Below are 26940 nucleotides of genomic sequence, written 5' to 3' on the forward strand. Positions count from 1 at the left end.
CTTAACTTGGGGGGTGGGGGCTCCAAAGGCCTTGAGGTCCAGGCTCCGACGTTACCTAGGTGCACCTCTGGCTTCACCCGGCACGTTTCCACCTGAGCAGCTCCCCGCAATCTTGGCTTGTGATTCCAGAGGCGGAGTATGTCGGGGACTGGCGGCGTGGAGGGGTCCTCTTCTACCGGTTCATGCTGCAGGACCTGCAGAACTGTATCTGCAGCCTTGACCCCTGGTTCTCCTTTGGCGAAATCCGGTGCTTCCAACACCCCCCGATCCTGGTGCATAGCATCCTGAAGGCCGTGCTGCTGATCTTGTACCCGCAGTGGGCTGGTACGGAGGAGATTGAGAACTGGAATTACTGCATTCAGGTCAGAAACTTTTTAAAAAAAAAAAAAAGCACGTATGCAGGGAAAGAAAGGTTTAATATCCTGAAGGGAGGATCTAGCCAGGGAATAGTGGGCAAGGATAACTGAAAGGCCAGTGGGGCGGGAGGGAGGGGTGGGGAGCAGGGAAGCATCTCTCTGGTTCAAGCTGCAGAGGTGGATAGGAAGGAAGACCCAGGTGTGCCAATGTGTAATGTGAAGTATGATATGATGTTCCCAACGGATAGGTTGTGTGTTTTGAAAGAGCCCTCTCTGTCCCACTTGTAAACACCAATCCAAGAGGAACGTAGGAAGCAGCCTTGTGCTGAGTTGTCATGCCCTCCGAAATTCCAGGTTTCACCCGGATTTTAAGCATCTCACCCAGATGGCTTAGCCCACCCAGATTCGCCTGGATTTCAGCTTTCGTTTAAAAACAAAAAACAAAAAACTAAATTCCAGCCCAGCGGAGTTATAGAGCAAAACGTGCAGCCACTATTCTGCTCAAAAATGATTTTCAAACCAGTTTACATAATCTGCAAATTAGGTACATGGATTTGGAGAGTCAGAATATGGCAACCCTAGCTGAGTCAGACCTTTGGTCCAACTCGCTCAGGCTCATTCGCACAATCAGAAATGGGGTAGGACATACCTCCACTCCTACCCACTTCAAGGAGGTGTGTATGCCCTCCTGTTTTGTGGTGGTGTGTGAATGACAAACAAGGCTGGAGATGAGAGAAGTGATTGTGTGTGAGGCTCCAGATGGGAAGGAGCGCTCTGCCCTACCCAGCTGTTGAATGAAGTCAGAAGATTAAGAAACTGCATTGAATCTTTTAGCCCTTTAGACATGACCATTTCTCCTCTGGTTTTTGGTATCATCCTCATTCCGCTGAAGTTATCCCATACAAAAAGTCTCTAATTTTCTCATTGTCCTTCCTTCCTTCCTTCCTTTTTTGCCCTGCAGAAACTTGATGGAGACCTGATTGAAAACATTTGCTACTTTGACCCAACTGCTGCGTATGTGCAGACTCAACCAGAAGTTCTGTACAGATGCCTCCGAGGTAAATCTCTCTCTTTCTTTCCAATAATAATAATAATAATAATAATAATGATGATGATGATGATGATGATGGAGCACTAGCAGGACTAACTAAACTGAGCGGGGCTATCCTCCCGAGACTTTTATAGGCTTGGTAGCTTATTTACATAGTCCTGCCTCTCTAGAGCGAGCTTGGGATGATAACCCACACAAGGTGTCTTCCCACAGCAGCTGAGAAGATTTGGGGAGGAGAGCTGGCCTTGCGGTACTGAGCATGGTTGGTCCTTTTGCTAAGCCTTGGTTTGCATTTGGATGGGTGACTACATGCACGTGCTTTAAAATGTTCCCCTTAAGGGATAAGACTCCGGCTCAGTGGAAAGTACCTGCTTTGCATGCAGAAGGTCCCAGGTTTACTCCCTGACAGCTTCTCCAATCAGGGTGGGGAATGACTCCTGCCTGAAATCTTGAAGAGCTGCTGCCAATCAGTGTTCAAGGAGGGCACATCCTGGTTATCCTCTGAAGTAGAACTAGGCACGCATCTTTGATTCCCTTTTGTGGGGATTTTAATGGGGAGACAACCTGCCGTCTTTGCTGGATTGGGCCAAATGAGATAGATGGATGGGAGCTGAGTCAGGTAATTAGCATGTTGTGTTTTAAAAAAAAATGTTTTAGGTGCACAGAGAAGAGATGTGTGGAAATTTGGCTCGGCTCCCATGGAATACCTTTACAACTGGACGCTCACCTGTCTAGCCTTAATAGAGCTTGCCAAGAAACTTCAGCATAGCCAGGGTATGAAAGCCTTGTCCTCTTCCCTTCTGCAGTCCAGCTTGCCTCCACTGGTCCGGTCCTCGGATATTTTAGCAAACACGAAACGAAGCCTCTCTCTTCCTTAGTGGTGGTCAATATCTACAGCAAAGCGAGTTACGTTTTATGTATTCTTTCGTTATCCATAGCTGCTGTTTGTGTACATGTGCATGTGGGGTTTTTAAAAATTTTTTTAAGTTGAAATGACACTTCTTGTTCAAGCTGGGAGGTGTCTTCTAAAATGCTCAAGGAAGATGTTTTGATGCAAAAGGAGGAATACAGAAGCCTGGTCCACACAGCCGTTCAAACCTGGTTTTGATGTGGGGGACCGTCATTAGTACGATTGTGTGAACCCAAGCCAAGGTGGGAATCTCCAGTTCATCTTGGGCCATAAACCACCTTGGCGTGGGTTCACAGGCGATCACACTAATGATGGTAACCCACATCAAAATCAGATTTGAATGGCTGTGCGGACCAGGCCAGTGTCTTTACGGGAACATTTGGATTGCTCCCGATTTCCATCTGAATCTGTCAAGAGAAAGGAGGGGATTCGAAGAGACTTGTGCCTGGATGGAGCGTATACGGTTCAAACGTGATACAAAAGAACAGCTCGGAGAAGCACTTCAGAATTAAGCAACCTCTTTGACAAAGCTTCTCCTCCTGAAGTGGCTTTGGAGAAGTCATTAGCAGCTTGACATGACGGAGGCATTTCAGCCCCTCCCAAGAGGAAGAGCGCCCACACGCCCATTGGAAGGCAACAAAGGACATTCCTATTGGGCAGTCCTTGAGATGACAACTAGCTTCAGTGTCCTGGTGCAAGATTCCATCTCTGCAATAATTTATCTCTGAGCAGCATCTCTTTTTAATAAAATTTGGGGAAATTAAAACTTTTCCCCGTTCTTGAGCTGACAAAAAACAATGGCCTATCTACCAAATATTTTGTCATTTTTGCGAGCCCAGGTTGCTTTTAACTTTCCCTGATGAATGGATTACGGTGTTATTACAATTTGCGATTTCTCTGATGATCTGATGGCTGCTTCGGCAGTGACAAGTGAAGATCTGGAGGGGGAGGAAGAGGGAGACATTTCAAGTACTTTGCAGCGATATTCCCGGGAACAGTGTCCTTAGAAAGGCACTGAAACTGACAGGTCCTCGTTAACCCACAGTTTGCTTGCGAGCACTTCAGCAAGGGTATATATTTTTTCTTAATGAAAGACAGAGAATGAGACACTTGTATACAGGGCATCTTAAAAAGGTACTGAAACGTACAGTCATCCCTTGCCAACCATGGTTTTACCAGCCATGGTTTTGAGTATATGCGAATAGTATATTTGCATACTATTGCGAATAGTAATATTCGCAATTACTTTTCAATCACGATTCGAGTATCTTTCCAATCGCATCCCGATTGGAACATGATTCTTTCCAATCACGACCTGAGTATCCACAGTTGGCGAGGGTTTTTTTAGTGATTTTTTTTGGGGGGGAGTTCCAGCAATTGGGGGGAGGGAGGTTCAGAGGTTCGATCTGGTCATTCTTCTTGGTGAGCTTGCTGTCCCTTGCCAATTTAAAATGTCTTCGAGTGATTTGGGTGGGGGGTGGTTTAATTTTTTTCCCAGAAGTCCAATCTCATTATCTTTGGTGACACTTGGTGATATTATAGGATTTATTTGGTGATTATTTAGCATTGGGGGGGGGGGTATTTCCCCCTTTATCTTTAGGTCTTTTTATGGTTGCGGCCCCCAAACCCCCCATTTCCTATAGACTTTAATGCCTTGCCAACTGCGAGGTAATGCCATAACGGAACCCTAGCGGTTCAAATCCTTGCTTGTTTGTGCACTCACTAGAGCAGTTCACACGATCAAGAGTAGGCTAGGAGAAGTCTCCCACCCTAGGTTAGGAGCTGCGTATGCTCCCAAGATCTGATCATCTGCCAGTTAAAAAGGAGGTTGGAGGTGCTGTCATCACCCAGGCAGATAGGGTTGCCTTATTCTGGCTTTCCAAATCCGGGTGCCTAATTTGCATATCATGTAAATTAGCCTGAATATAATTTTTGAGCAGAATAGTGGCTGCATGTTTTGCTCCAGAACTCCGCTTCTACGGGGGCTGGAGCTTAACTTAAAAAAAGAAAAAAAGAAAGTGGGCGAATCTGGTTAGGGTAAGCAATCTGGATGAGATGCTTAAAATCCGGGTGACACCCGGAATTTCGTGGGGCATGGCAACTCTACCAGACAATCTACCAGATGCTGAGGCGGGCACCTCCCTGCTGGGCATGACGGGAGTCGTAGTTTTCAGCAGCCGGCGCGGAAGCAGCCAGGACTACGCAGCGCGCCCCACCCCCTCCTCCTCACCTTGTCACGACGCACGCAACCAAGATGGCGGCTCCGAGCAAGCAGTGAGTGCGCTGGGGGGAGCCGTCAGCCCCCCACGGGGGGCCGAGGGGGAAGGGGCCGCGGCGGCGCAACGGGTCGGGGGCTGAGGCGAAAGCAGCAGCCGCCGCTACCGCCGCGGGGCACTCCGCTGGGGAAGGGGTGGAGTCGCCGCTGCTGCTGTGGACCCCAAGGCGGGGACGGGGAGCGGGGCTTGCAGGCAGGGCCTCTGCCGTCTCCTCCAGCCCCTCCTGGCGAGCCCCGCGTTGCCCAAGCCCTGTTCAGACGTAACGCGCAGCTGCCTGCGCAGTGCTGCACCCAGGCCAGGGGTTTGGTGCCGGCGCCGCCGCCAGGCGGGCTTCTTACTTCCCTGTCAGCGCCTCAAGCAGAAGCCAAGTCCCTGCTTAGGCAGCGCCCCCCCCCCACGCAATAGCGCTTGACGGGCGCCTCTGTCTGTGGTTGCCCAAGTGGGCCTGGGCCCGGGCCCAGTCCGCCCACCCGCCTCAAATGCAGGGTATGGGTAGGCCGTGGAAGAGCACCTGGAACAGCTAGGTCTGGACCAGTATATCTCCTCACAGGGATTCCCAGAAGTTACGGACTACAACTCCCAGAATCCCCCAGCCAGTGGCCGTTGCAGCTGGGGATTCTGGGAGTTGTAGTCAGCAACCGCTGGGAACCCCTGTGAGAGGGAACACTGTGTAGGTGCGTTGCCTAGAGGGGCGTGTGTCAGGCGGTATATGAAGAGGATGGAGGTAAATAAATAAATAAATGCACAGGGCTTCTGGCGGAAGCTATCCCTGGAGGCTTCCTCCCAATTGTTGTTAAGAATATGAATATGACAAATATTTATATACTGCTTTCCCACAAAAGTTTCCAAAGCGGTCTACGTAGCTAAAAATAAATAACATGGCTCCCTGTCCCCAGACGCCTCACAATCTATAATAATAATAATGTTTATACTCTGCCCCTTCAGTGCACTACTGCTTGGGGTGGCTTACAGCATTAATAAAACATAAGTAAGCTGTCTGAAGCTATCCCTGGAAGGTTCCCCATCATATTATTATTATTATTATTATTATTATTAATAATAATAATAATAATAATAATAATAATAATTAGAAAATATTTATACCCCACCCTTCCAGTGCATTACTGCACGGGGCAGCTTAAAGCATTAATAAAATAGATAAATTCACAATATAAAATAAAGATTCACAGTATCATGCCCTTAACCACTTCATGCTTGCACTCAGGAGTCAGCTGAAGTTTGGGGCTGACGCCTGGACAGCATATGTTTTGACCTGGCTTCTAAGGAAAACAAGAGGGCATGAGCTAGGTCTCCTAAGTGGTGGGCTAAGATGTCCTTAATTGAATGGCACCATGAGTTACTGTGCAGGTTGGTTGGAGAGTGACCAGACCAAAATGAGCTTGCTGGCATGATTGAGCATATCTGTTTGCTGTAACCTCTGCTAAATGGATAAAGAGGCACCTTTTTCAAGCAATTCTTTTGTATTTAACCGGGGAGAGCAATTTCCCTTATTCGGTCCATCAGAGCATCTCTCCCAGTGGCTGTTGCTGTGTCTTCCTTTTTATTATTATTTTTTTTACATTTATATCCCGCTCTTCCTCCAAGGAGCCCAGAGCGGTGTACTACATACTTGAGTTTCTCTTTTACAACTACCCTCTGATGTAGGTTAGGCTGAGAGAAAAGTGACTGGCCCAGAGTCACCCAGCTAGTTTTATGGCTGAATGGGGACTTGAACTCGGGTCTCCCCGGTCCTAGTCCAGCACTCTAACCACTACACCACGCTGGCTCTATTGTGTTTCCTTGTGTTTCTTTTCAGACTGTGAGGCCCTTGGGACAGGGAGACACCTTTTCATGTTTTTGATGACCTTTATTGCTGGAAAATGGTATATAGTTAAATATTCTGAAACATAACTAAGCAACTCTTTGGACAATCCTGTAGTTTGTTCTGTACGATGTCTTTTGATTTCCTGCCTCTCGTCTATGTCCCCTTTTTCCCAAAGCTGTTGGCAAAGCTCTCTTTTATTCTTCCTCACGTTTCATGTTTAAATAAGCTGCAAGACCTTTACGAAGTCTTTAGAACACAGAGTCAATTTTCATTTTCTTTCTGCAGATATGGACTTATATTTCCCAAGAAAGCACAACAAAAAACCTTTGTCAAGCATTCGGTGTTTATGGATGACTCTGATGAAGAGGTCAGTTTCTTCATGGGTTTTGTTCATAACATGTCTTTTTTATTCCGTGTACTGGGCTGCTATTAGGGATGTGCACCAGCCGGTTCGGTGGTGCCTCTGGGAAGCACTGAACCAGCTTGGGTGCCGGCATTCAAACCAGTTCAGCAGGGCGGAGAGTGGTTCCCTTAATAAGCAGGTAAGCAGCTCCTTAACATCTTCATCATCAGGAAATGACATTCATTCCCTAAATCCCTGCCTACAGGCAGTAATGGGCTGGATGAGGGGTAACAAATTGAAACTGAATCCAAGCAAGTTGGAGGTGCTCACTGTAGGGACTCAGAATTTGAGAAATGAGTTAGACCTTCCTGTGCTGGAAGTGGTTGCACTCCCTCGGAAGGAGCAGGTATGCAGCTTGGGAGTACTCCTGGACCCAGGCCTCACCCTGGTATCTCAGGTGGAGGCCATGGCCAGGAGTGCTTTCTATCAGCTTCAGCTGATTCGACAGCTGCATTCATTCCTTGAAGAGGACGACCTCAAGACAGTGGTGCATCAGCTGGTAACCTCCAAGCTTGACTACTGCAATGCACTCTACGTGGGGCACGTAGTACGTACAGCCAGATTGGTCTCTGGGGCAACCTGAAGAGACCATATTATGCCTGTTTTGAAACAGATGCATTGGCTCCTGATAAGTTTCCAGGCAAAATACAAGATGCTGGTTATTACCTTTAAAGCCTTGAACGGCTTAGGTCTGAGTTATCTTAGAGAGCGCCTTCTTCTGCACGATCCCCACCACACGTTAAGGTCATCTGGAGAGGTCCATCTCCAGCTATCACCACTGTGTCTGGTGGCGACTCAGAGGTGGGCCTTCTCTAGCTGCTCCTGGGCTGTGGAATGCGCTCCCGGCAGAAATCCATAATCTGAAGTCATTATTGGCCTTCAGGAGAGCCCATAAAACCTATCTGTTTGGCCTGGTCTTCCAGGGTTTTAAAAACCGTTTTAATTGTTTTAATAGTGGTTTTATATTGTTTTTACATTTTTTGATTTTAATAGTTGATTGATTTTAGTTTTGCTTCAATATACACTGCCCTGAGCCATTTTTGGAAGGGCGGTATAGAAATCAAATGAATAAAATAAAATAAATTATCTGTTGCTTTTCTGGCAGTGCTGCCCACTCTCCAAAAGGCCACATGCGGCTGCGGAGCTGTTCCTTGCAGCGCCGGCTGATGCTATGTGGAGGCTACAGGGAACAGCACCACAGCTGTGCACAGCCACTCCCTGCCAGGTCGGTGGCTGTCCAAGCAGTGTTCCCTCTAATAGAGATTCCCAGATGTTGTGGACTACAACTCCCACTATCCCCAAGCAAAAGCCATTGCGGCTGGGTTTTATGGGAGTTGTAGTTAACCACATCTGGGAATCCCTGTGAGAGGGAACACTGTGCCTAAGCCATTCATGCACATCCCTAGCTGGTATTACATGACCTTAAGAACATAAGAACAGCCCTGCTGGATCAGGCCCATGGCCTATCTAGTCCAGCATCCTGTTTCACACAGTGGCCCACCAGATGCCTCTGGGGAGCCCACAGGCAAGAGGTGAGAGCTTGCCCTCTCTTGTGCTATTGCTCCCCTGCAACTAGTATTGAGAGGCATCTTGCCCTTGGGTCTGGAGGTGGCCTATAGCCACCTAGACTAGTTGGCTTTGATAGACTGAGTAGCCATTGATAGACCTTCCTGAATCTTATACTGTAGTGCTTCCAGGGTAAGCCTGCTGTCAACCTTCCCTTTTAAAAAACTTGTTTCCTGTGGATACTCAAGCTCTTTAGTGGTATTTGAAACACTCAACATTTTGACTGATCTACTGAATAATCAACACACACTAATTCTGGTACGTTTTGCTTCTTGTAACTTATAAAGCAAGGGTAGAACCTCACATGTAACAGCCCAATTCCACCAAACTATCAAGTCAGGCTATGCACACTTACTTAGGAGTAAGCCTCATTAAACTCAGTGGAACTCACTTCTGAGTAAACATGCATAGGCTACCATCCTAGGCTCACTTACTGTGCACTACTGACACCAGAATTCTGAGTGTGTTTATGCAGAAGTAAGTCCTCCTGAGTTTGGGATGTTTAGGTTTGGAGCCTGAAGCTGGATGCGAAACAGTAACAATGATTATACGAGGTTATAAATAATTATACAAGTATCTGATATTAACAATAAATATACACAAAATGTTTTTCATTTTCCAGTTTGTTTTCAGTCTTGATATTATTGTTGAATATATACATAATATTGCACAGAAATGGAGAGCGTGACATTATCTTTCATCCAGAAGCATGTCAAACTCCAGTACATAAAGGTCAATAGTCCCATTTAAATGCTTAAAAAAACAAAAAAGGAGTCTTGTGGCACCTTAAAGACTAGCACATTTATTATAGCAGAAGCTTGTGTAGGCTACAGTTAAAATAATTCTAAATCACTAGCAACATAGGAAGCTGCCTTATACTGAGTAAGCCCCTTGGTACATCTAGCTCGATATTGTCTATTTGATTGGCTGTGACCCTCCAAGGTTTCAGGCAGGAATCTTTTCCCGGCCCTGCCTGGAGATGCTTCCAGGGATTGAAACTGGGACCTTCTGCCTGCAAAGCAGGTGCTGCCTGAGCTATGGTCATAAGAACAGCCCTGCTGGATCAGGGCCAAGAAGGCCCGTCTAGTCCAGCATCCTGTTTCACACAGTGGCCCACCAGATGCCGCTGGAAGCCACAGGCAGGAGTTGAAAGGGGCATGCCCTCTCTCCTACTGCTGTGACTCCCGTGGAACTGGTACTGAGAGGCATCCTGCCTTTGAGGCTGGAAGTGGCCTTTAGCCCCCCCAACTAGTAGCCGATGATAGACCTCCTCCTCCAACTTTGTCTGATCCACAGGAACACTTGGGTGTCTTTTTATATCTCCTCTCCAACCAAGCTGATGGAAATACATTATAAAAAGCTAAGGTGAAGGCTCTCCAATGGGTTGGACAAGTCAGATTATAGAGATGGCTTGCCAGAGTAAACCTTTTCCCAGTGAAATATTGCAGCTGGGTGACATGACGAAAACTTATAAATTGTGCAATGGAGTCTGTCCTAGTACCTCCTGGGATGATGGCTAAGTATTTGCCTGGCTTACTTTATACTCTGTGCGTCCCCCTCCTACATTTGTAGAATAACACTTGCTGTACCAGTAGAGGGTGCTGCATGCTGTGGATCCTTTATTTTAGGACCTATTATTCTTAAAACCTACAGAGTGCCAGTTTTTGGGAAGAATTACACATTCTAGATTGGCTTGATTTTGTCTAAATGAAATTGCAATATAGTTGCTTTTAGTATTGTTGGTAATCATCAGAGATATTATTGATCTGAGTAAAATATAATGGAAGCTTTCAGTTGATGACTAATACAGAGCATCATAGGTAAAAACAGCCAATTCCTGGGTTCGTTTCACCCAGGGCAAGACTTAGACATAAGGGGTGGATTTGCTTTTCAGAGGCTCCTCTTGAGCTCCATAGGACAGAATAGCCCAGGTCCTCTGGCTTGGCTTTCAGGTTTCTTTTTACAATAATTTCTAGCCCTTTAATGTGTGAAGATAAAAGGAAGAATACATCAGTACTGCAGTGTGTCCTTTGGTGCCCCTGCCCCCAAATTTCTATTATTCTGGCCTGATCATTTCATAGTTTTTAGTTTGGAAAAGAGGCGACGAAGGGGAAACATGTTAGAGGTGTATAAAATTATGCATGGAGTAGAGAGAGTGGACAGAGAGACATTTTTCTCCCTCTCTCACCACACTAGAACCAGGGGCCATCCCATGAAACTGAAGGCCAGGAAATTCAGGACCAGCTAAAGGAAGTCCTTTTTCACACCGCACATAATTAATTTATAGAATTCTGTGCCACGGGATGCGGTGATGGCCACTAGCTTGGATGGCTTTAAAAGGGGCTTGGACAAATCCATGGCTATAGGCCACCTCCAGCCCCAGAGGCAAGAAGCCTCTGAATACCAGTTGCAGGGGAGCAACAGCAAGAGAGGGAGCATGCCCTCATCTCCTGGATGTGGGGCTTCCCAAAGCATCTGGTGTGAAACAGGATGCTGGACTAGATAGGCCTTGGGCCTGGTCCAGCAGGGCTGTTCTTATGATTCAGCAATGATTGGGAATTTACGTAGTCTAAATATACTAATTTTTTTGAAGGAAAAAATATACTTCCTGCTACGCTGCTGCTGCTGCTGCTTTTTAAACTGATTTTTATTTATATATTACATATATTTATAGACAGTGCTGCTTGTCAGCAAAAAAAAAATTATCCCGTTTATATAGCAGAACGAAAGAGAGTTCCATTCTAAAATGAAACATAAGGGAGACGAGTTCAAATCCTTGTTCAGGCATGAAACTCACCGGGTGACTCTGGGCCTGTCATTTCTCTCCCAGCCTCGCCTACCTCACAGGGTTGTGAGGGTAAACATAAGCCAAGGATACAACTTTGGGCTCCTTGGAGGAAGCACAGAATATAAATGTAAAAATGACTAAGTAAACGAGGCAGGCACCAGTAACCTCCACTGGAGGGCTGCTGTGCTGGGGTTGGATTGGGGCAGTTGCTCTCTCCCTGCTAAATATAAAAGATTCACCACTTTAGCAGTGCCTCTTTGCTCAGTTAGCAGAGGTCCAGGACTTAACAGGGTTAGGTTGGGTGACCAATAGTTTTTAGCAAAATGGACTTGCTCTTTCTGTTGATGGTTTCAAGAGCCTCTCTTGTCTGCCTAGAAAACGCATATTGCAACCTCTCCACAGTGTCCTTTCCATCAGGCCGAGCGTGCAAAGTGGGAACGGGCGGTGGGGGGGGGGGGGGGGAGATGTAACAGAACTTCCCAGGTTTCATAGCTCACAAAATAGTAATATCGCTCACAACTGCTTTTATCGCCCTAAAAAAAAAGATCATTTTTAAAAAACAAAATTACTTTATTAGTTTAGTAATAATTTTAGGCCCATTCAAGATAAGGAGCAGCGTTTGGGAGGGGTTTCATTTCCTGGCTGCTCCCTTATCAGCACCAACTATGCCTTGCATGTCTGAAGGTGGTGTATTTATAACTGAACTCTAATAAAGTCCGTGTCGGCGAACGTGCACACCTGACTTGGCCGTGGTGATCTTACATTCGATAGAAAACTTTTGTTCCTTAAAAAAAAAAAAAGAAAAGAAAGAAAAAAAGATCACCCTGCATATTTCATTAAGATTTCCCTTGCAGTCTGGTTGGACTGAGAATAGACAAGAATGAAAACTCTCGAGTTTCACAGGAGACTCATATACTCTTTCTGTAGGAAGGAAGAATTTGTGGTTCTTGAAAGCTTGAAGAATTGACATTAACATTAGACCAAGTTAATTCACTAAAGCGTGTGTGTGTGTGTGTGTGTATTTGCAAAATGCAAAATATTAGAACTAGATGTCTCTAGCAAAGAAGTTCAGAGAGTGCCATACACGCTGGTCAGTAATTTTATTCTTCACATCTCAGTTGCCATTTAAAAAAGAAAGAGAAGAAAAAAAGATATCTCTGTATCAAGAAGAGTAAGGAAGCTTGCCAGGCCAGTAGAAAGCTGTACCGGGTGCATCAGGGACATGAAAGGGAGCTTGAAATCAAAGACGGAAGATAAAAATGCAGGGGATAAAGGGACATTTGGAAAGATTTTGTAGGATTCTGAAGAGCAGACTCTGCTGTTCTTGTCAAGTATCAATTCTTTTCCCTTCAGGGACCAACAAATTTCCTGGCAGTTCAATGCCACGTTAAGAGAGCTTTCCTTTCCAGAAAATATTAGAACTGCAAGCTTGATTCCCCTAAAGAATACCACGGTTGCGGGCAAACAGAAATTCTGCGCCAGATTGCTGACTTGGTACGGTTCTTTAATAAACGACCTGTTGATAAGTAGCAATAATACAAAAGAACAGGAAGTTCCCATCTATCAATCCCCACAGCCCAACAGGAAATTGTTACCCATAAAGCCCTGGAAGAGGTGTTTGTGCTGGCGCTGTTTTCCTTAAACATCCTGGCACCCTGGCCAAACAAGCAGCAGGTGGAACTCTTAGAATTGTATGTACCAAAATTAAAGCCTCTATATGACCTGTATTGTTTGTATAATCTCCAGACAACAGCACGCTAACTGCTTACAGGCGAGTCTGGGGGAAACGCATGGGGGCGGAGAGGATAGAGCACTTTTCTCTTCTTGGTCGTGTGGCAGCAACACAAATTGTCCTCTTTACCAAGCAGGGTCTGCCCTGGTTTGCATTTGAATGGGAGACTACACGTGAGCACGGTCAGATCTTCCCCTTCGGAGATGGAGCTGCATATGGGGCACAAATAGTACAGCTGCAGCGTGGGGAGGCAGGAGGGCTCTGAGTACCCCCTGGAAGCCCTCCAGCTACCCCGTTGGGAACCCCTGCTTTGTGCACTGTGAAAAAGGACTTCTCTTTGCCGGACCTTAATTTCCTGGCCATCGGTTTCATGCCCCAGTTCTAGTGTTGTGCGAGAGGGAGAAAAGCTTCTCACTCTCCACTCTCTTCACACCATGCATAATGTCCAAAACCTCTTACCCCGTCTCCCTGTAGTTGCCCATCTTTCTAAACTAAAAAGCCCCCCCACCCCCGGTCAGATTCTCTCCCGCCTCCCCCCTGCAGAACTTCAAGTGAGAGAGTCCTGTATGCGTCGCCACCACAAATTGGTTCGGGTTTTCGGATGTTTGCTCGGAGCTTCAAGAGCCTGGAAGGCGACCCGCCGAAGTGCAGTTCAACCCTAGGGAGCAAAGCACCCGGCGGGTGGTTGTTGACCATTCTGTGATATTACAATGGCAACAGCAAGGCGACCTGCACGTGGCTGGTCTTTTGAAAGTGTAAACCGAGAGCCAGAGGCCCATCTGTCAGCAACCCATTTGAAGCCGCGGTCTGGTGAGCCGGCTTTCTCCAGCTCGTTTGGGCATCGGTGGAAAATACTACCTACTGCTGGCTTTCCATTTAGGTTTTTCTTTTATTTTAAAGTATTATGAAGTACTAGTGACACAGGCTCTCTCCCTCCTGTGAAAGCCTGGAGTGTCCCGCATGAGTCATGAAGCAGGGCTGGAAAATTACGATAGCTGCCAAAATGTTTTTTTAAAAAAGACATTTTTCATGTTGCCCCGTCACTTGAAGAAGTAGTGGTGGGGGGAAGGTTAATATTTGATCGCTAATGCTCTATAAACATGTTGAGCAGTGTTCTCTGTAATTCCCTCTATTCAACAGCACAGGGGTTTTGCTGACCGTCTACAGATAGGTAAGGGTGAGAACGTGAGGGAGAGAGCTGTATTTCCCTTCGCAGTCCGTAATAACCCTCTTCAAGACATTATGTTGAACACAGGTACAGAAGTACACTCCCCCCCGTATCCAGGTTGACAGTTAAAATGAGCACAGGTACAGTCATTCACACAAAACACATGCACCTGTGTACAGACATCTGTACACTTGTACAACTTAATATCTGAATAGGGCTAATGGTGTGTATCATGGCGTGCTGCTGATTTATCTCGGTGCACCCTGTTTGTGATACTGTCTCCTTACGACTGCTGACAGTGGATATATACCACCCTTCAACCAAAGTTCTCTAAGCAGTTTACATAGAAATAAGATGGCTCCCTGTCCCCAAAGGGCTCACAATCTAAAAAGAAACATAAGGTTGGCACTGACAACAGTCACTGGAGGGATGCTGTGCTGGTGGTGGATAGGGCCAGTTGCTCTCCCCCTGCTCAATAAAGAGGATCGCCACTTTAAAAAGATGCCTCGTTGCTCAATTAGCAGGGGTTAACTGAACCTGAACCGAAACCTGATAGGTTACTTGAACTTAACGGGAACCTAAAATCTCTTGGTTGCCTTGATCCTGAGCTGGAAGTAAACACCTGAACACAAAGAGGTAGTTGCAAATGGTTCAGTAATCGGCTCAACTTGGCATTTTAGCATTAATATTTAATTTTCCTGGGTGTTGTAAAAATCCTGTTGTGTTTTGATTTGTTTGTAAAAGCAAACAAACAAAACCCTTAATTCCAAAATAGTTTTAAAGAGGATAAGGTTCTCTTATGTTCAGTAGTTACTTTAGATGATGATATTTTATATGTTGCAAGCGATTGCTTGATATTATTGTGCATGAAATGTATTCAGATCAGTTTAAAGTATCCAAACCAGTTACCTAACCAGTTTCTAACAGTTCATGTTTGACCAGAGAGTTTAAAAAAATTCAGATGAACCTGTATTTCAACCTTCATTTGAAAAAAAATGGTCCAACTCCTTGATTACTGCATGGCGAAAGTGTTCTCAAAACGAATCCGTGTTTCATTTTGACATGTCCAGGCTACACAAAAGCAAGTTTATTTTTCTATGTAATTTAAGTGTGTTAATATTATGTTTTAACAGTCTTCTGTGAGTGAGAGCCTGCAACGAGAAGCCCTGAAAAAGCAAGCGATGAAACAGGTACGTTAGTGAGGTGTCGATATCTGTGTGTGTGTTTTTGAAATTGACACACACAGCCCCGTCCTTGGAATTGCTCCATCAGTATACTCATGTGAGCTGCTATTACTGATGTGGTGTGTAGGAGTTTATAATAAGCCCACTTTGAAATAATAACCAGGCCTACAGCTCAGCTTGGCCAGACCTGTGGTTGGATCCTTCCCCACTTGAGTTCCACTGCCCAAAGGATAAAACACACCTTAAATTCAGAGTTTTGTTAGCAACTCGCCAATCCCAAAGGACAATGGGACCAGAGAGTAAGGGCTCACCACAATGGCCAACTAGGTTGACCAAGCCTAGAACCCTGGTGGGTGACCGAAATCGCAACCCAAAGTTAGGGCTAGAAGGTAGCTGCCACCTGGCCCTTGACTCCCTTTCTTGCCACAGGGACCCTGCTCCACATCTGGTTGTGACAGCCCAAGTGACAGCCCAAGTGTACCCAAGGCCCCTTGCCCGTAATTTCTTATTTGTCCAGCGGCACAACTTGTCTTCCTGCTCTCCTCCCTCAGGGCATGTGGTTTCTTCAGCACGGGTACTTCCCTCTGGACGGTACCTTGTGGCCACTGCCTAGTGTCAGTCAACTACAGTCCTCGGTGTTTCCCTGCTTCTGGTCATGCTTGACTCCGGTTACTCTCTTCCACCCAGCACAGCAGCATCCCATATAGGCCAAACGTTGCATTCTACATAGGCAGCTGCCATGTAATGTACCATATAGCTCAGTATTGTCTACCCAGCCTGGCAGTGGCTTCTCCAGGGTTGCAGGCAGGAGTGTCTCTCAGACCGATCTTGGAAATGCTACCAGGGAGGGAACTTGGAACCTTCTACATGTAAGCAGGCAGTTGCTGTTGTCTTCTGTTCTTGCTTCCTTCTGCCTCTGTGTTTCTCTGTTTCAGCCGAGATGGCTCTACCTAGGTTCTTAATGCCCCTTATGTTATCCCCTCACACCTCCCTTGCCTTTTAATCTGTCTTAGTACCTTTTCCATTCTATCACCCTGCATTCTGTATCCCTTTCCTGTAATCCATGTTGTATAAAGCTTACATTAGGCCTATTTCTTGTAGCCCATGTTGCTAGAAACCTATGCTTGACGTATTCTGTATCATAATCTCTTTCAGGTGCCATCTCTGTATATGACAGGCATGCTCAACTTTGGGCCCCCCAGCAGTTTTTGGAATACAACTCCCATAATCCCCAGCCACAGTGGTAAATAGACAGGGATTATTGGAGTTGTAGGCCAGCATCTGCAGGAGGGCTGAAGTTAAGCAGCCCAGGTATATGACAGTCGTACATTGTAATAAATGTCGTGAGCCCCACAGCCTGTTAAGATAAGTTGGAGAGGTTCGTCTGCGGTTGCCACCAACTCATTTGATGGCTACTCGGGGACGGGCCTTCTCCGTTGCTACCCCTGGATTTTGGAATGCACTCCCTGTTGAAATCAGAGCCTCCCCATCTCTGGCAACTTTTAAAAAGGCCCCAAAGACACATTTATTCACCCAGGCTTTTAATTAGATTTATAGTTTTTTAAAAAAATTAATACTGGGTTTTAAATGTTTTAAATGATTTTAATTGTTAATTGATTTGATGTGTTAAATGATTTTAATTGTCACCTGCCCAGAGATGCAAGTTTTGGGTGGTATAGAAATATTTTAAATAAATAAATGATAAGCAGAAAGAAGAAGCGGGGGCAGGAGGGGAGAGAGACAGCCCCCACCCCAAGGACCTTACAGTACAAGTTACGATGGGGCACTACCAAGAATTGAGAGAGTGCCCTCTGGCCACCTGCATTAAGCTAGGATCTTCTTAAGGCAAATGTTCATGATGTATGGAGTATATCTTCGGCAAAGGAGTTGGGGTCAGTGCCTTTCTCAGAGTCTCCCTGCCACACTTTCTGCATGGGACAAGCACGAGGCTGAGTGAGGATACCCCAGATGCCCTTCCCAGCAACCCTCTCTAGTCTAAGCAGTCATATTTCTGTCAAAAAGAGCCATCAGCCGATTTATTAGGCCTTGTCTTTGGGAGCATTGAGGTGAGGCTGCACAGCTGGGGCCCTCTAGCTGTTTCTGGATTGCATCCCCAGCCACAGCAGCCAGTAGTCGGGGCGATGGGAGTTGTAGTCCGGCATCTGCAGCAGGGCCGGAGTGGTACAGCCCTGCACGAAGGGTTAAAGTTTCTGGAGGGGTGAGGTGGGTTTTATAGCAGCCATCGAGGCGTTTTATAGCCTTTAATAGGCTATCAGGGTGGTGAGTAACTGGACAGGCTTGTTATGTAAATAAACTAATGGTTTATTTCACATGATTCATACTCATAATTTCACACCTCAGTTGGGTCTCCTTGGCTCTAGACTTGGAAACCACTCATTTCCCTTAGTAAAAATGACACAACGTATATCAAAGCCCCCCCCCCCCTTTTTTTTTTAGTTTCCATGACTTTATTTACGTAATAGATGGTCCTGCTTTGATTTGTCTGTTTTGCTTGAGTTTCCTTTGGCTGTATTCAAGGAGTTACCCAAAAACACAACTGCTGCCATCTGTATAGCAGGTTGCCATAGATTTGTTCATAGTTTACAACAAGCCATAAAACGTGGAGGCTAATTTAGCATCCACACTCTAAAAAACATCAGCAGAGGCAAATTATTTCTGTGATGTGGAGTCCCTTACTGAATGAACCTGGTTACACAACTTGAGCTTTGGAATGGAAGGGTAACACTAGAGGAAAATAAGCGTTTGTCAGAGTGGAAAAACCTCTTCAGTAGGGCTGTTCTCACGATTATCATTAGGGTGGGAGGCTTCTCCGGCCCTCCTGATGTTTGTTCTTGTGGTAGATAAAGCTAAGGTCAGAGGCAGGGAGCTTGCTCATCTGGGTAGCAAGACAAGCTTTCAGCTGGGTAGGAAGGCTTTTCTTCCCACCTCGGTCCGAAGCAGGGGATGGGATCTGGGCAAGGCATGCTTGTCCTTCCCAGCTGGGCTTTACCACACGAGCAAGCTCTCCGCCTCTGACTTTGTTTTAAACTCACAGACAACCACAAAACAGGAGCCTGTGCCGCTCCTGAAGCCTCTTGCCCTCGTAATGATCGTGAGGACAGCCCTTGTATTTAGCTTTGTGCCATAATGGGTGACTCAACATGGAAGGAAGATAGATGTGGGATAAAGGAAAACTGCACTGAAATGAATATTGGCTGTTGGGTCACAAAGGCAGGAAATGGTTGGCCGATTATGACAAAAGAATGAGAGAGGTAACCATGCACATGCCATTGTCTCCTATGGAAAGGGGAATAAACCCTGGGCCACTGAGGCGCAGCTTCAGGAGAGGGTCGTAAGATCATCCTGGGGATGCCGCAAACCTAGTGGGTGTATGGAAAGGAACGGACACTTTGGGATCCAAGCAACACGTGTTTTCTTTGGCTGTGGAGTCAAAGTGCAATTGGGCAGGGCGAGTGTCTTGAGTGGGCTCCCCATTTTCGTTGGTGTGTGAGGAGAAACCTTGGCGAGGGGAGAGTGATAGTCTGCGAGCCAGGAGCTGGGGAGGGCAGTGCTGTCCTTCTCAGCACTTGTGACCAGCATTTTGCTAATGGCAGACGGAAGGAGAGCTGTCCTACCAGCTCCTGAACAGTGTGAACTGGCTGGCTGGCATCTTCCTGTCCCCACTGTTCATCCACATCTTGGCCGGGAGTGAAAGAGAGCACTCTGAGTGCAGCCAACATGCTAAGATGCTGCCTTTCCAGTTGGAGAAAAGCAGCACAGCACCAGGGGAGGGGGGGGGGTAAAGGGCTGGGGCAGGTCTCCTCAGTAGCGCTGTGGAGGTGCAGTTCAAGTCCCTGGAACCAGGCGGTGGACTGTCAGCTCTTGTTTAATGACTTGAAAGGCCGTGCAAGCTCCCTAAATGTCCTCCATAAAACGTTCTTGTTTGTAGCTTCTGTCTTAACTGAGATGGTTATAGATAGCACGTAGTTGAACTAGTTTCCTGGAAGAAACTAATGAAACTGCTGCAACCTTTCTTTCCCCCTCTCGCACTCTCTTTTTAAAGACCAAGCTGGAGATCCAGAGGGCTCTGGCGGAAGACTCTACCGTGTATGAATACGATAATATTTATGATGACATACAGCAGAAGAAAGCCGAAAGCCAGGCCAGCGCTCTGATGGAGAAAGGAGAGAAAAAGGTCCGTACCTGGCCATGAGTTTGATGTCTGCCTAGGGCTGACAGAGCTGTGAAGTCCTAGAGCTGGGGGTGGAGCAGGGAGAGAGGCCTTATCCAGTGTGAATCTCAGGTCAGCCTGTGATGGAAAATTAGGGGGGAACTGTTACTATTAATCATCATCGCACTATACTTTTGCTTTTACAAGTTACATGGCCTTCACTACATAACAACCCGTGGGGTGGGTTCCTCTTCCCGTCTCACAGACAGGGAGCTAACGAGAGACCATAGAGAGCGAGCCCATGTGGCAGGAACCTGAGCTCAGGTCTCCTGGATCCAAGCCCAACTCTAAATCACACTGGTTCTCCCCACTGGAAGATGGAAGAAAGTTATTTTGTGTGGCTGTGTGCACATGCCACCTTGCACACACAAAGCAGCTCACAGCCGTTAAAAACATCATAAAGACATAGGACACAATGCTCAAAAACAGCCATGGACGACTACGAAGTTTATCCCACGGTACTAGAGTAAATAGCCTGGTTCACGCATTTTTTTCGAATCTAAGGTTACCAACATTCGCGTGATGGTGTGGCCCCACCCCAAGGCAGGAATCTCAGATTCATCTCGGGCCATCAACCACCAGGGCTTGGGTTCACACCATCGCGCTGATGTCGGTAACCCACACTCCACCTAGCTTGTGTGAACCAGGCTGTGACCACTGTTCCCTCTAAGGCATGTGCATGCTCAGAAGTTTTTGGATGTCCACTCAGTTCATTTTAGATCCTGCTCTGGTTGAATCAGGAGGGCCCCATTCTGCACACACTCTGCATTGATACTACCACCCAGAACAAAATTCATTCTGCACAGAGATGAAAAAAATTAGAGGGACCACTGGCTGTGAGGCTCCTAGATTTGGGATCAGAGCAATCTCTCTACTGAGGGCAGGTCCCAGACCGGCTGTTTCATCACACAGGCCAATCCAGAAGAGAAATGGAGGTCGCCAGTCGTCTCAATTCCCTTCGCTTCCCTTTATTGCAGCCCAAATACATCCAACATATCCTCAAGGCAGCCGAGCTAAGAAAGAAGGAACAGGAGAAGAGAATGGAGAAGAAGATACAGAAGGAGCGCGAGATGGAAGGGGGCGCGTTTGACGACAAAGAAGCCTTCGTGACGTCTGCCTACAAAAAGAAGCTGCAGGAACGGGCCGAGGAGGAAGAGAGGGAGCGGCAGGAGGCCGCGCTCGAGGGTGAGCAAAGCTTGCTCTTGTGGGGGCTGCGGACTTGCATGATGAGGCATGATTCGGAGGCAGAAATGATGAGGCATGATTTGGAGGCATGATTCGGAGGCAGGCTCTGGTGAAAGTGGCTGCAATCCTTTGTGTCGTGTTTCCTCCTTTGACACAAAGGGATGGCGAGATGTGACCCGTTGGCCCCCATTTGCTTGCTGCCATGTTCCAGGGGCTCAAGAGAAGTTGCCGTGCATTTGCAGCTTGTTTGAAACGCCTCTGGGAGAGGTGGGGAGGGTAATTCGCTTGAGGCAACCCTTAGGGATTTGTACTCAGACACGGGCATCCTGCAGGTCTTTTTTGGGTGGTGTGGAGGGCAAAGGCAACAATCCTATACCCACTTATCTGGAAGTATGCCCATGTAATTCAGTGGGAATTGGTTCCTTCAGGGGCGGTGCGGGGAAGGCTCCCTCTTGGCCACCCCCACCTAGATCCTCCATCTCCAAAGTTTTCTTTTCGTTCATTCAGCGTGCCTGGATGTCACCAAGCAGAAGGATCTCAGTGGTTTCTACCGGCATCTGCTAAACCAGGCTGTGGGGGAAGAGGAAGTGCCTAAATGCAGCCTTCGGGAGGCCAGGTAAGACAAACGCCTTCCCTTGTCCCATCATTCCAGCAAGGCCTGGATCTCAGTGGAGCCAATAGTGCCAAAATATGGCCCAGGTTAGCTAAATGACGACAAGTTACAGGTGTTTAATTGAAGCAAGAATTAGTAGTAACTAGTGGGCCTGGGCGCCTGTAGTTGGGCCCAGCCGCCCCCTCCCCCATGCCACTGCTGCTGTCTCACCCTGGGGGGCCAGGGCCAGGCCATCCCACTGCCGTCTCGCCGTTCTCCTCGGAGTGGCAGGGCTTTGCCCGCCACCCGTCCTCCTGCCACCCGTCGTCCTCTTGCCCGCTGCCCCAACCGCCTCCTGGTGCGCGCTCCTCCCTCCCGCCCTTGCACGTGTCACCCCCTCTGGGCCCGCCATTGGTCGTGGCTGCACTGGTGGTGGAGCTTGCCACATCCCCACGCATCCCCTCTACAGGAATTAATTCTATAGAAGATGGTGGACATCAACTGCCCTGATATCTGTTGGGAGACAAGGTTTACTAAACATCCGATCTCTGACAAATTCATGCCTTGCTCACAACCTCCTCTTTCCAGTGGCAGAGATGACTGAATAATGTATGGGACCTGGGGGATTTCCTGTATGAATCAGAGCTTTCTGCATTCTTTTTAAAGATTGGGGAAATCAATCCATATTTCTTTAAGGATCAAGAAAATCAGCTAGGATTTTCAGCCAACTAAACTTTATTGAGTAAGCCACATAAGCCGGGTCTGTCTTTGTTTTAAAACCGCAACATGGAGCAAATATATCAAACTGAGGTTGCAACAATGATTAAAGTGGAATAATAATCACAGTTATCAACTGCAATTGCAGTTGGCTGTTGATGGTTGGCAGTAGTAAGTGTGAAAAGGATCTCAGGATTTCAGTTGGTCACAAGTTAAAACATCAGCCAACTCCGTGCAGCTGCAAGAAAGGCTTATACGACTGTTGCTGCATTGGCAGAACCACCGTTTCCAAGTCACTAGGAGTCATTGTTCCTCTTGATTCAACGCTAGTTCTATCCCATCCGGAATACTGTGCCCTGTACTGAGTGCCTGCCTGCCTGCCTCCCTTCCTTCTTTGCTTCTCTTTCCTTCCCTTTCTCCCTTCCTTTTCTCCCTCACTCCCTTCAAAATATTTATACCCTGCCCCTCTAGTGCACGTCTGCTCGGGGTAGTTCACAATATTAATGAAACCGATACCATGTAAAATAAAAGACTAATAAAGTCAAACAAGTTCAAAGATCAGGCTAACACCACATTGAAAGTTACATTTTTAAGAAAAGTTTCAAATTAAAAGTTATTAATAAAAAGCTAAAAACTAAGAACTATAAAGACTAAAGTACCTACCAGATATAAGCAGCTGATGAACCATTTAAAAGCCTCTTTAAAAAGATGTGTGTGTGTGATTGTTTTTTAAAAACACTTCTAGAAGGAACCGGCATGTTTACTCGGGAGCCATTTGGAGTGGCGGCTGGCCATCAACCCCAAGCTCCTCTGTCTTGCAGAATCCTCCACAGTGAGACTATAAAGGGGCCTACAATAGCATATCTTTCTCTGTGGTGGCACTGCAGACTGGGCCTTTTACCAGAGGCCTAGCAGGCCATCTCCTTTATGTTTTCTCAGACAATGTTAAATCTGCTGCTGCTGTGTTGCCGCTGTCTGTATCTATTTTTCCTGTTCTTTTGGTGTTTTCTTTGTTTTAGCTGGCTTTGAAGGTTTGTTTTTTAATCCGTCTGTCACCTTGGGTTCATTTTGGGTAGAAAAACAATGAATACACTTTTAAAATGAATAAATGTGTTCAAACTTCGCCGAGAGGAAAGCTAGCTTTACAAATCTGGCATGACATAGCACAGTGTCTCTCCCAGCAAAGATGGGTGTGCTCATTCACGGAAGCAATGTATTATTGAAGTGAAAAACGGATGGCCAGGTAAACCAGGGAAATGGCAGTGATGCTCGCTTTCATATGTCAGGCTCACTCTGTTTACTCCTAGCTAAAGCCAAATCTTAGTTTGCAAGCTGATTTGGGTTTTTGGGAAGAATCGTGAGGGAGGAAATACTGCAATGTAATTCTTCAGTAAAAAGCAACAACGTGCTTTATAGCGTTCTCCAGGAATCTGAACTAAGAATAAAGGGCAGAGCTGCTTACTCTGGATCAGCTGAGAAAGAGGAAACCCTGCTTCCCACTTCTGGGTAATCCTACAGCATGTAGACTAAAGGCTCTAGACAACTACATAGACTAAAGGCTCTAGACTACAGGTTGCTACAGCACAAACATATGACTGCTAAAGGACTAACATAATAGCATGACGTTTCTAGCTTGCATGCATTCTATGCCCATGAGGCTTCCATGGCAGTGTACATTCAGCCCCATCTGATGCATCACTACTGACAGAAGGAAATTCCACAGTTGTGGGACCATCGCCCAAAAGGGTCGTTTACCAGGAGAGACCAGTCTAACTTCATGGTTGTAGCAACTGCAGAAGAGCCTCATAAGAAGAATCCTGCTGGGTTAAGCCTAAGGTCCATCTAGTCCAGGATTGCATTTCTAACAGCAGCCAGCCAGATGCTTCTGAAAGCTCCCAGGCAGGGATACACACACCTGTTGTGGCTGTCAGCACCAGTATTCAAAGAGAGACTTGGAAAGTGGGGGTTCCCTTCAGTTCTCCTGGTTAGCGAAATCAGAAGTGTGGAATAAATACTGCAAGCCTAGTATTTAACTTCCTAGCTAATATTAAAATATTATGTACATTGGTACGTGGTTCGGGATATCCAGGACTGCAGGAGGTGAATTTTATTTTGTGTCTGTTTTTCCCCTTTAAAAAATAAAAACTAGGATAAAGGAAGAAAAACCCAGTGGGGATTCCCAGGAATCCAGGCAGACCAGCCAAAGCCCAGAGGAGAGAGCAAGACCCCATGTCCCCGCAAAGGGAGAAGATAACCCAGATGCAGACAGTGACTTGGAAGTGGATAGCAGCGATGATAGCAGTGCCAGAGGGCACATGGAGAGCAGAGCTGGCGATAAAAAGGAGACGAGGCAAGGCACCGTGGACAGCAGTGGGGAGGGTTGCAGGCCTGGCAAGAGCCGAAGGGACTCGAGGTCATCCAGCGAGGAGAGAAGTTGCCACTCCAAGGTGCCTGCGGGTCATCTGGGGAGAGAGGAGGATGGCGGAGGCAAAAAGGAAAGAAGTGGGCAGCGAAAGGAAAGGGACCGTGAGAGGAGACACACGGACCTTGAAAGGGAGGAGTGTGCTAGATCCGAGGATCATCCTAAGAGGCGAGAAGAGCATGATAGCAAACAGAGGAGGAAAGACAGGAAGGCGAGAGATGACCACGACAGGCACCTGAGAAGGGAGAGAGAGAGAGAGAAGTCCCCTGAGAGGGAGCAGCCGGGGAAGGAAAGGCCAAGAAACAGCCACGACCGATACAGAGATCGGGATCGTGGAGACAAGGAGAAAGGGGCAAGGCAAGCCAAGGCCCAGGAAGGCGAGAGAGGGGATTTGGAAGCCAGCCTGTCTCTCTCCGAGCAGCCGCCCGAGCTGAAGCGCAAGGCTGCCGGGGGTGAAGCGGAGCAGCCAGGGGCGCCTCTGGAGAGCCGGAGCAAATTTGCCAAGCGCAGCAACCAGGAGATGGTCACGTCAGCGAGGGACCGCTACTTGGCTCGGCAGCTGGCCCGCGTGAGCACAAAACCTTACATCGAAAAAGAGGAGGACTAGCTTGCGTTGCAGGGGGAAAGTCTCTGGAGAGGAGGCGCTCCCTGCTGGGGATGTGAAGGCAAGAGGCAATGGCGCGCTGAAGTCGTTCCTTACCTACGTGGAGCTCTGGAGCTTGCCAAGGGAATGCCTTTCTGTGCAGAAGGGGCTCAAGATGTCCAGTCTCTGCACATGGGGTTGTTCCGAGTCTGTCCGCCCTGCCCTTCTGTACCTCAACCCGTTTGCATTCTGTGGTGCTGGAATTCAGTGGGGCCCCCTTGAGCCCCCCGCCTGTATGTCATCACTTTCACAGAGGTCACCTCTCGATCTGCAACCCCGTGGAGTGTCTGTTGGAGGACAAGGGTGAAGTTCGTACGTGATGGGGAATACCCATCTGGCCTCAAGCAGTAGAAACCAATACACGCGATGTTGTGATCTTCACAACACTGTTTCGTTCTGCAGTGGACTGAATTGCTGGGACTTCTTGTTCCGAGCCTTATTATTTCTTGGAAATAAAATGAAAGGGTTGCGTCTTAGGTCCCACTGGGCTCTCTCTTGTGTCTTAGCTCAGTTGGTCTATTTCTGCCCATCAACGTGTGTGTGAAGACAGCCAATAGCACCAGTCATTTCTGTTGCATGAAGAGATCTCTGGATCAGGCCCCATGCACTAGAGAAGCCAAGGGTTTATAAAGCCGCCATAAAAGCCACTCTAACCTCTAGCTTGGCAAGTGAGAAATCTGGCAGAGGGAATGTTTTCATAATATATTTTCAACAGAAACCTTGGAGGCAGTGTTCCTTCCTTCCTTCCCACCTCATCTCCCAGTAACCTTCTCTGCCACCAGTGGCTACACCACACCAAAACAGGCCTCCAAAAAGGAAATCTTAGATTATCATTGTCGCTGTCCTGCACTGTGTGCTAATTAATAATTTGATTTGTGGGATAAATGCTCCCTTAGGTATCACATTCGGCCTTGCAGTTTGTTGACTTTTCAGCTTTGAATCTGATGCTACTTTGTCCCATTTTAAGCCTGTTGCTATTTATCTTCCAGAATTAAGTTTGATTCCATAAAGCTGTTTATGTGAGTGCATCTCGTGTTTTCGCCCTGTGTCCTGGGAAGCCATTGGGAAGGTAGTTTGTTTCTTGTTGTTGTCTTGGAGACAGTTGTGATGTCTTTGCCAGCTCCTGAAATAGAGATGTGCTTTGTGATCTCTCTCTTTCTCCCTTGTGGATGGCATTACAGGGTTGGGATGACTGGAGCTGTAGTTTTTAAGGAGAGCAGTGACAAGGGCGGTGTTACTAACAATCAAACAGAGCTGACATCCTGTTTAGTTTAGTTTTGGGCAAAGGTTGCCCAAACCCTTCGAGGATTTACTTCTAAGAGTCTTGAACGCCACGGAGTTTGTTCTCCCTCTTCCCTTTTCACGAGATGTGTTTCTCCTGTAAACTTCAAGGAGGCGGCAGATTGCCTTGGAAATGCAGTGGTCCTGCTCAAATAAAACTGGTTCTTGTGAGCGCCAACATCTTTAACCATGGCTATTTTGCACCCATCCCTCCCACCCTCATTGCATAGATAAGCAAACACCGGCATTCTGGGATTGCCCTTATCAGAGAATCAAGATGCCGTTGTCCAGCTGTCCAAATATTAGTTTAAAAGGTCCAGTATTAGATAACCTCTCAGTAATGGTAAGAGTAACCCCACCCTTGCTCACTTTAAAAGACCTTCAGAAACACAAACCAGCAATGCAGAAATGAACTAGCTATTAAAGGAGACTTCTATAGCATTGTCAATCAAATAAAGTGTGGAGTGGGCCTGGGTGCTATTATTTGTTCTGTTCCCCCTCCAAGGGTCAGTGATTCTTGTGCTGCTTTTTAAATGTGCGCATATCCTAAAGATTGCTGTGACTGGGGCTGTGGTGCTTCAGCGGACAAAGCTGGGAGTCAGACCATGCT

The 26940-nt window shown here is 47.0% G+C and overlaps 2 protein-coding genes across 7 annotated transcripts in view; both read left to right on the forward strand.

The window, feature by feature from the left end:
• Positions 1–3115, forward strand: part of EFCAB5 (EF-hand calcium binding domain 5) — a 36047-nt gene extending 32932 nt beyond the window's left edge. For all 5 annotated transcript variants that reach the window (XM_053275377.1, XM_053275382.1, XM_053275378.1 and 2 more), the window contains 3 exons: positions 130–362; positions 1318–1414; positions 2065–3115. In XM_053275377.1, coding sequence (XP_053131352.1) covers positions 130–362; positions 1318–1414; positions 2065–2285 — 551 coding nt within the window. In that variant the 3' untranslated portion in view covers positions 2286–3115. The remainder of the gene's footprint in view (positions 1–129; positions 363–1317; positions 1415–2064) is intronic.
• A 1391-nt stretch (positions 3116–4506) lies between these two features.
• On the forward strand, positions 4507–26200 carry NSRP1 (nuclear speckle splicing regulatory protein 1). 2 transcript variants are annotated; one of them, XM_053275384.1, is made up of 7 exons: positions 4507–4591; positions 6704–6785; positions 15209–15265; positions 19323–19454; positions 20468–20675; positions 21183–21291; positions 24134–26200. In XM_053275384.1, exons 1-7 carry the CDS (start codon positions 4572–4574, stop codon positions 25011–25013), a joined length of 1488 nt encoding a protein of 495 aa, XP_053131359.1. In that variant the 5' UTR covers positions 4507–4571; the 3' UTR covers positions 25014–26200. The 2 variants fall into 2 exon arrangements, with proteins under 2 accessions (XP_053131359.1, XP_053131360.1); XM_053275385.1 differs by lacking the exon at positions 4507–4591 and adding an exon at positions 5299–5317.
• The last annotated feature ends 740 nt before the right edge of the window (positions 26201–26940 follow it).

This window comes from Hemicordylus capensis, chromosome 12 (assembly GCF_027244095.1).
Source record: "Hemicordylus capensis ecotype Gifberg chromosome 12, rHemCap1.1.pri, whole genome shotgun sequence".
NCBI lineage: Eukaryota > Metazoa > Chordata > Lepidosauria > Squamata > Cordylidae > Hemicordylus > Hemicordylus capensis.

What these genes read in the sequence shown, in the direction of transcription:
- NSRP1 (XM_053275384.1), top strand. Translation starts at nt 4,572, where the DNA reads ATGGCGGCTCCGAGCAAGCA. An exon ending in AAAAGCAAGCGATGAAACAG is followed by an intron (nt 15,266 to 19,322) that starts GTACGTTAGTGA and finishes CTCTTTTTAAAG; the next exon opens with ACCAAGCTGGAGATCCAGAG. An exon ending in TGGAGAAAGGAGAGAAAAAG is followed by an intron (nt 19,455 to 20,467) that starts GTCCGTACCTGG and finishes CCTTTATTGCAG; the next exon opens with CCCAAATACATCCAACATAT.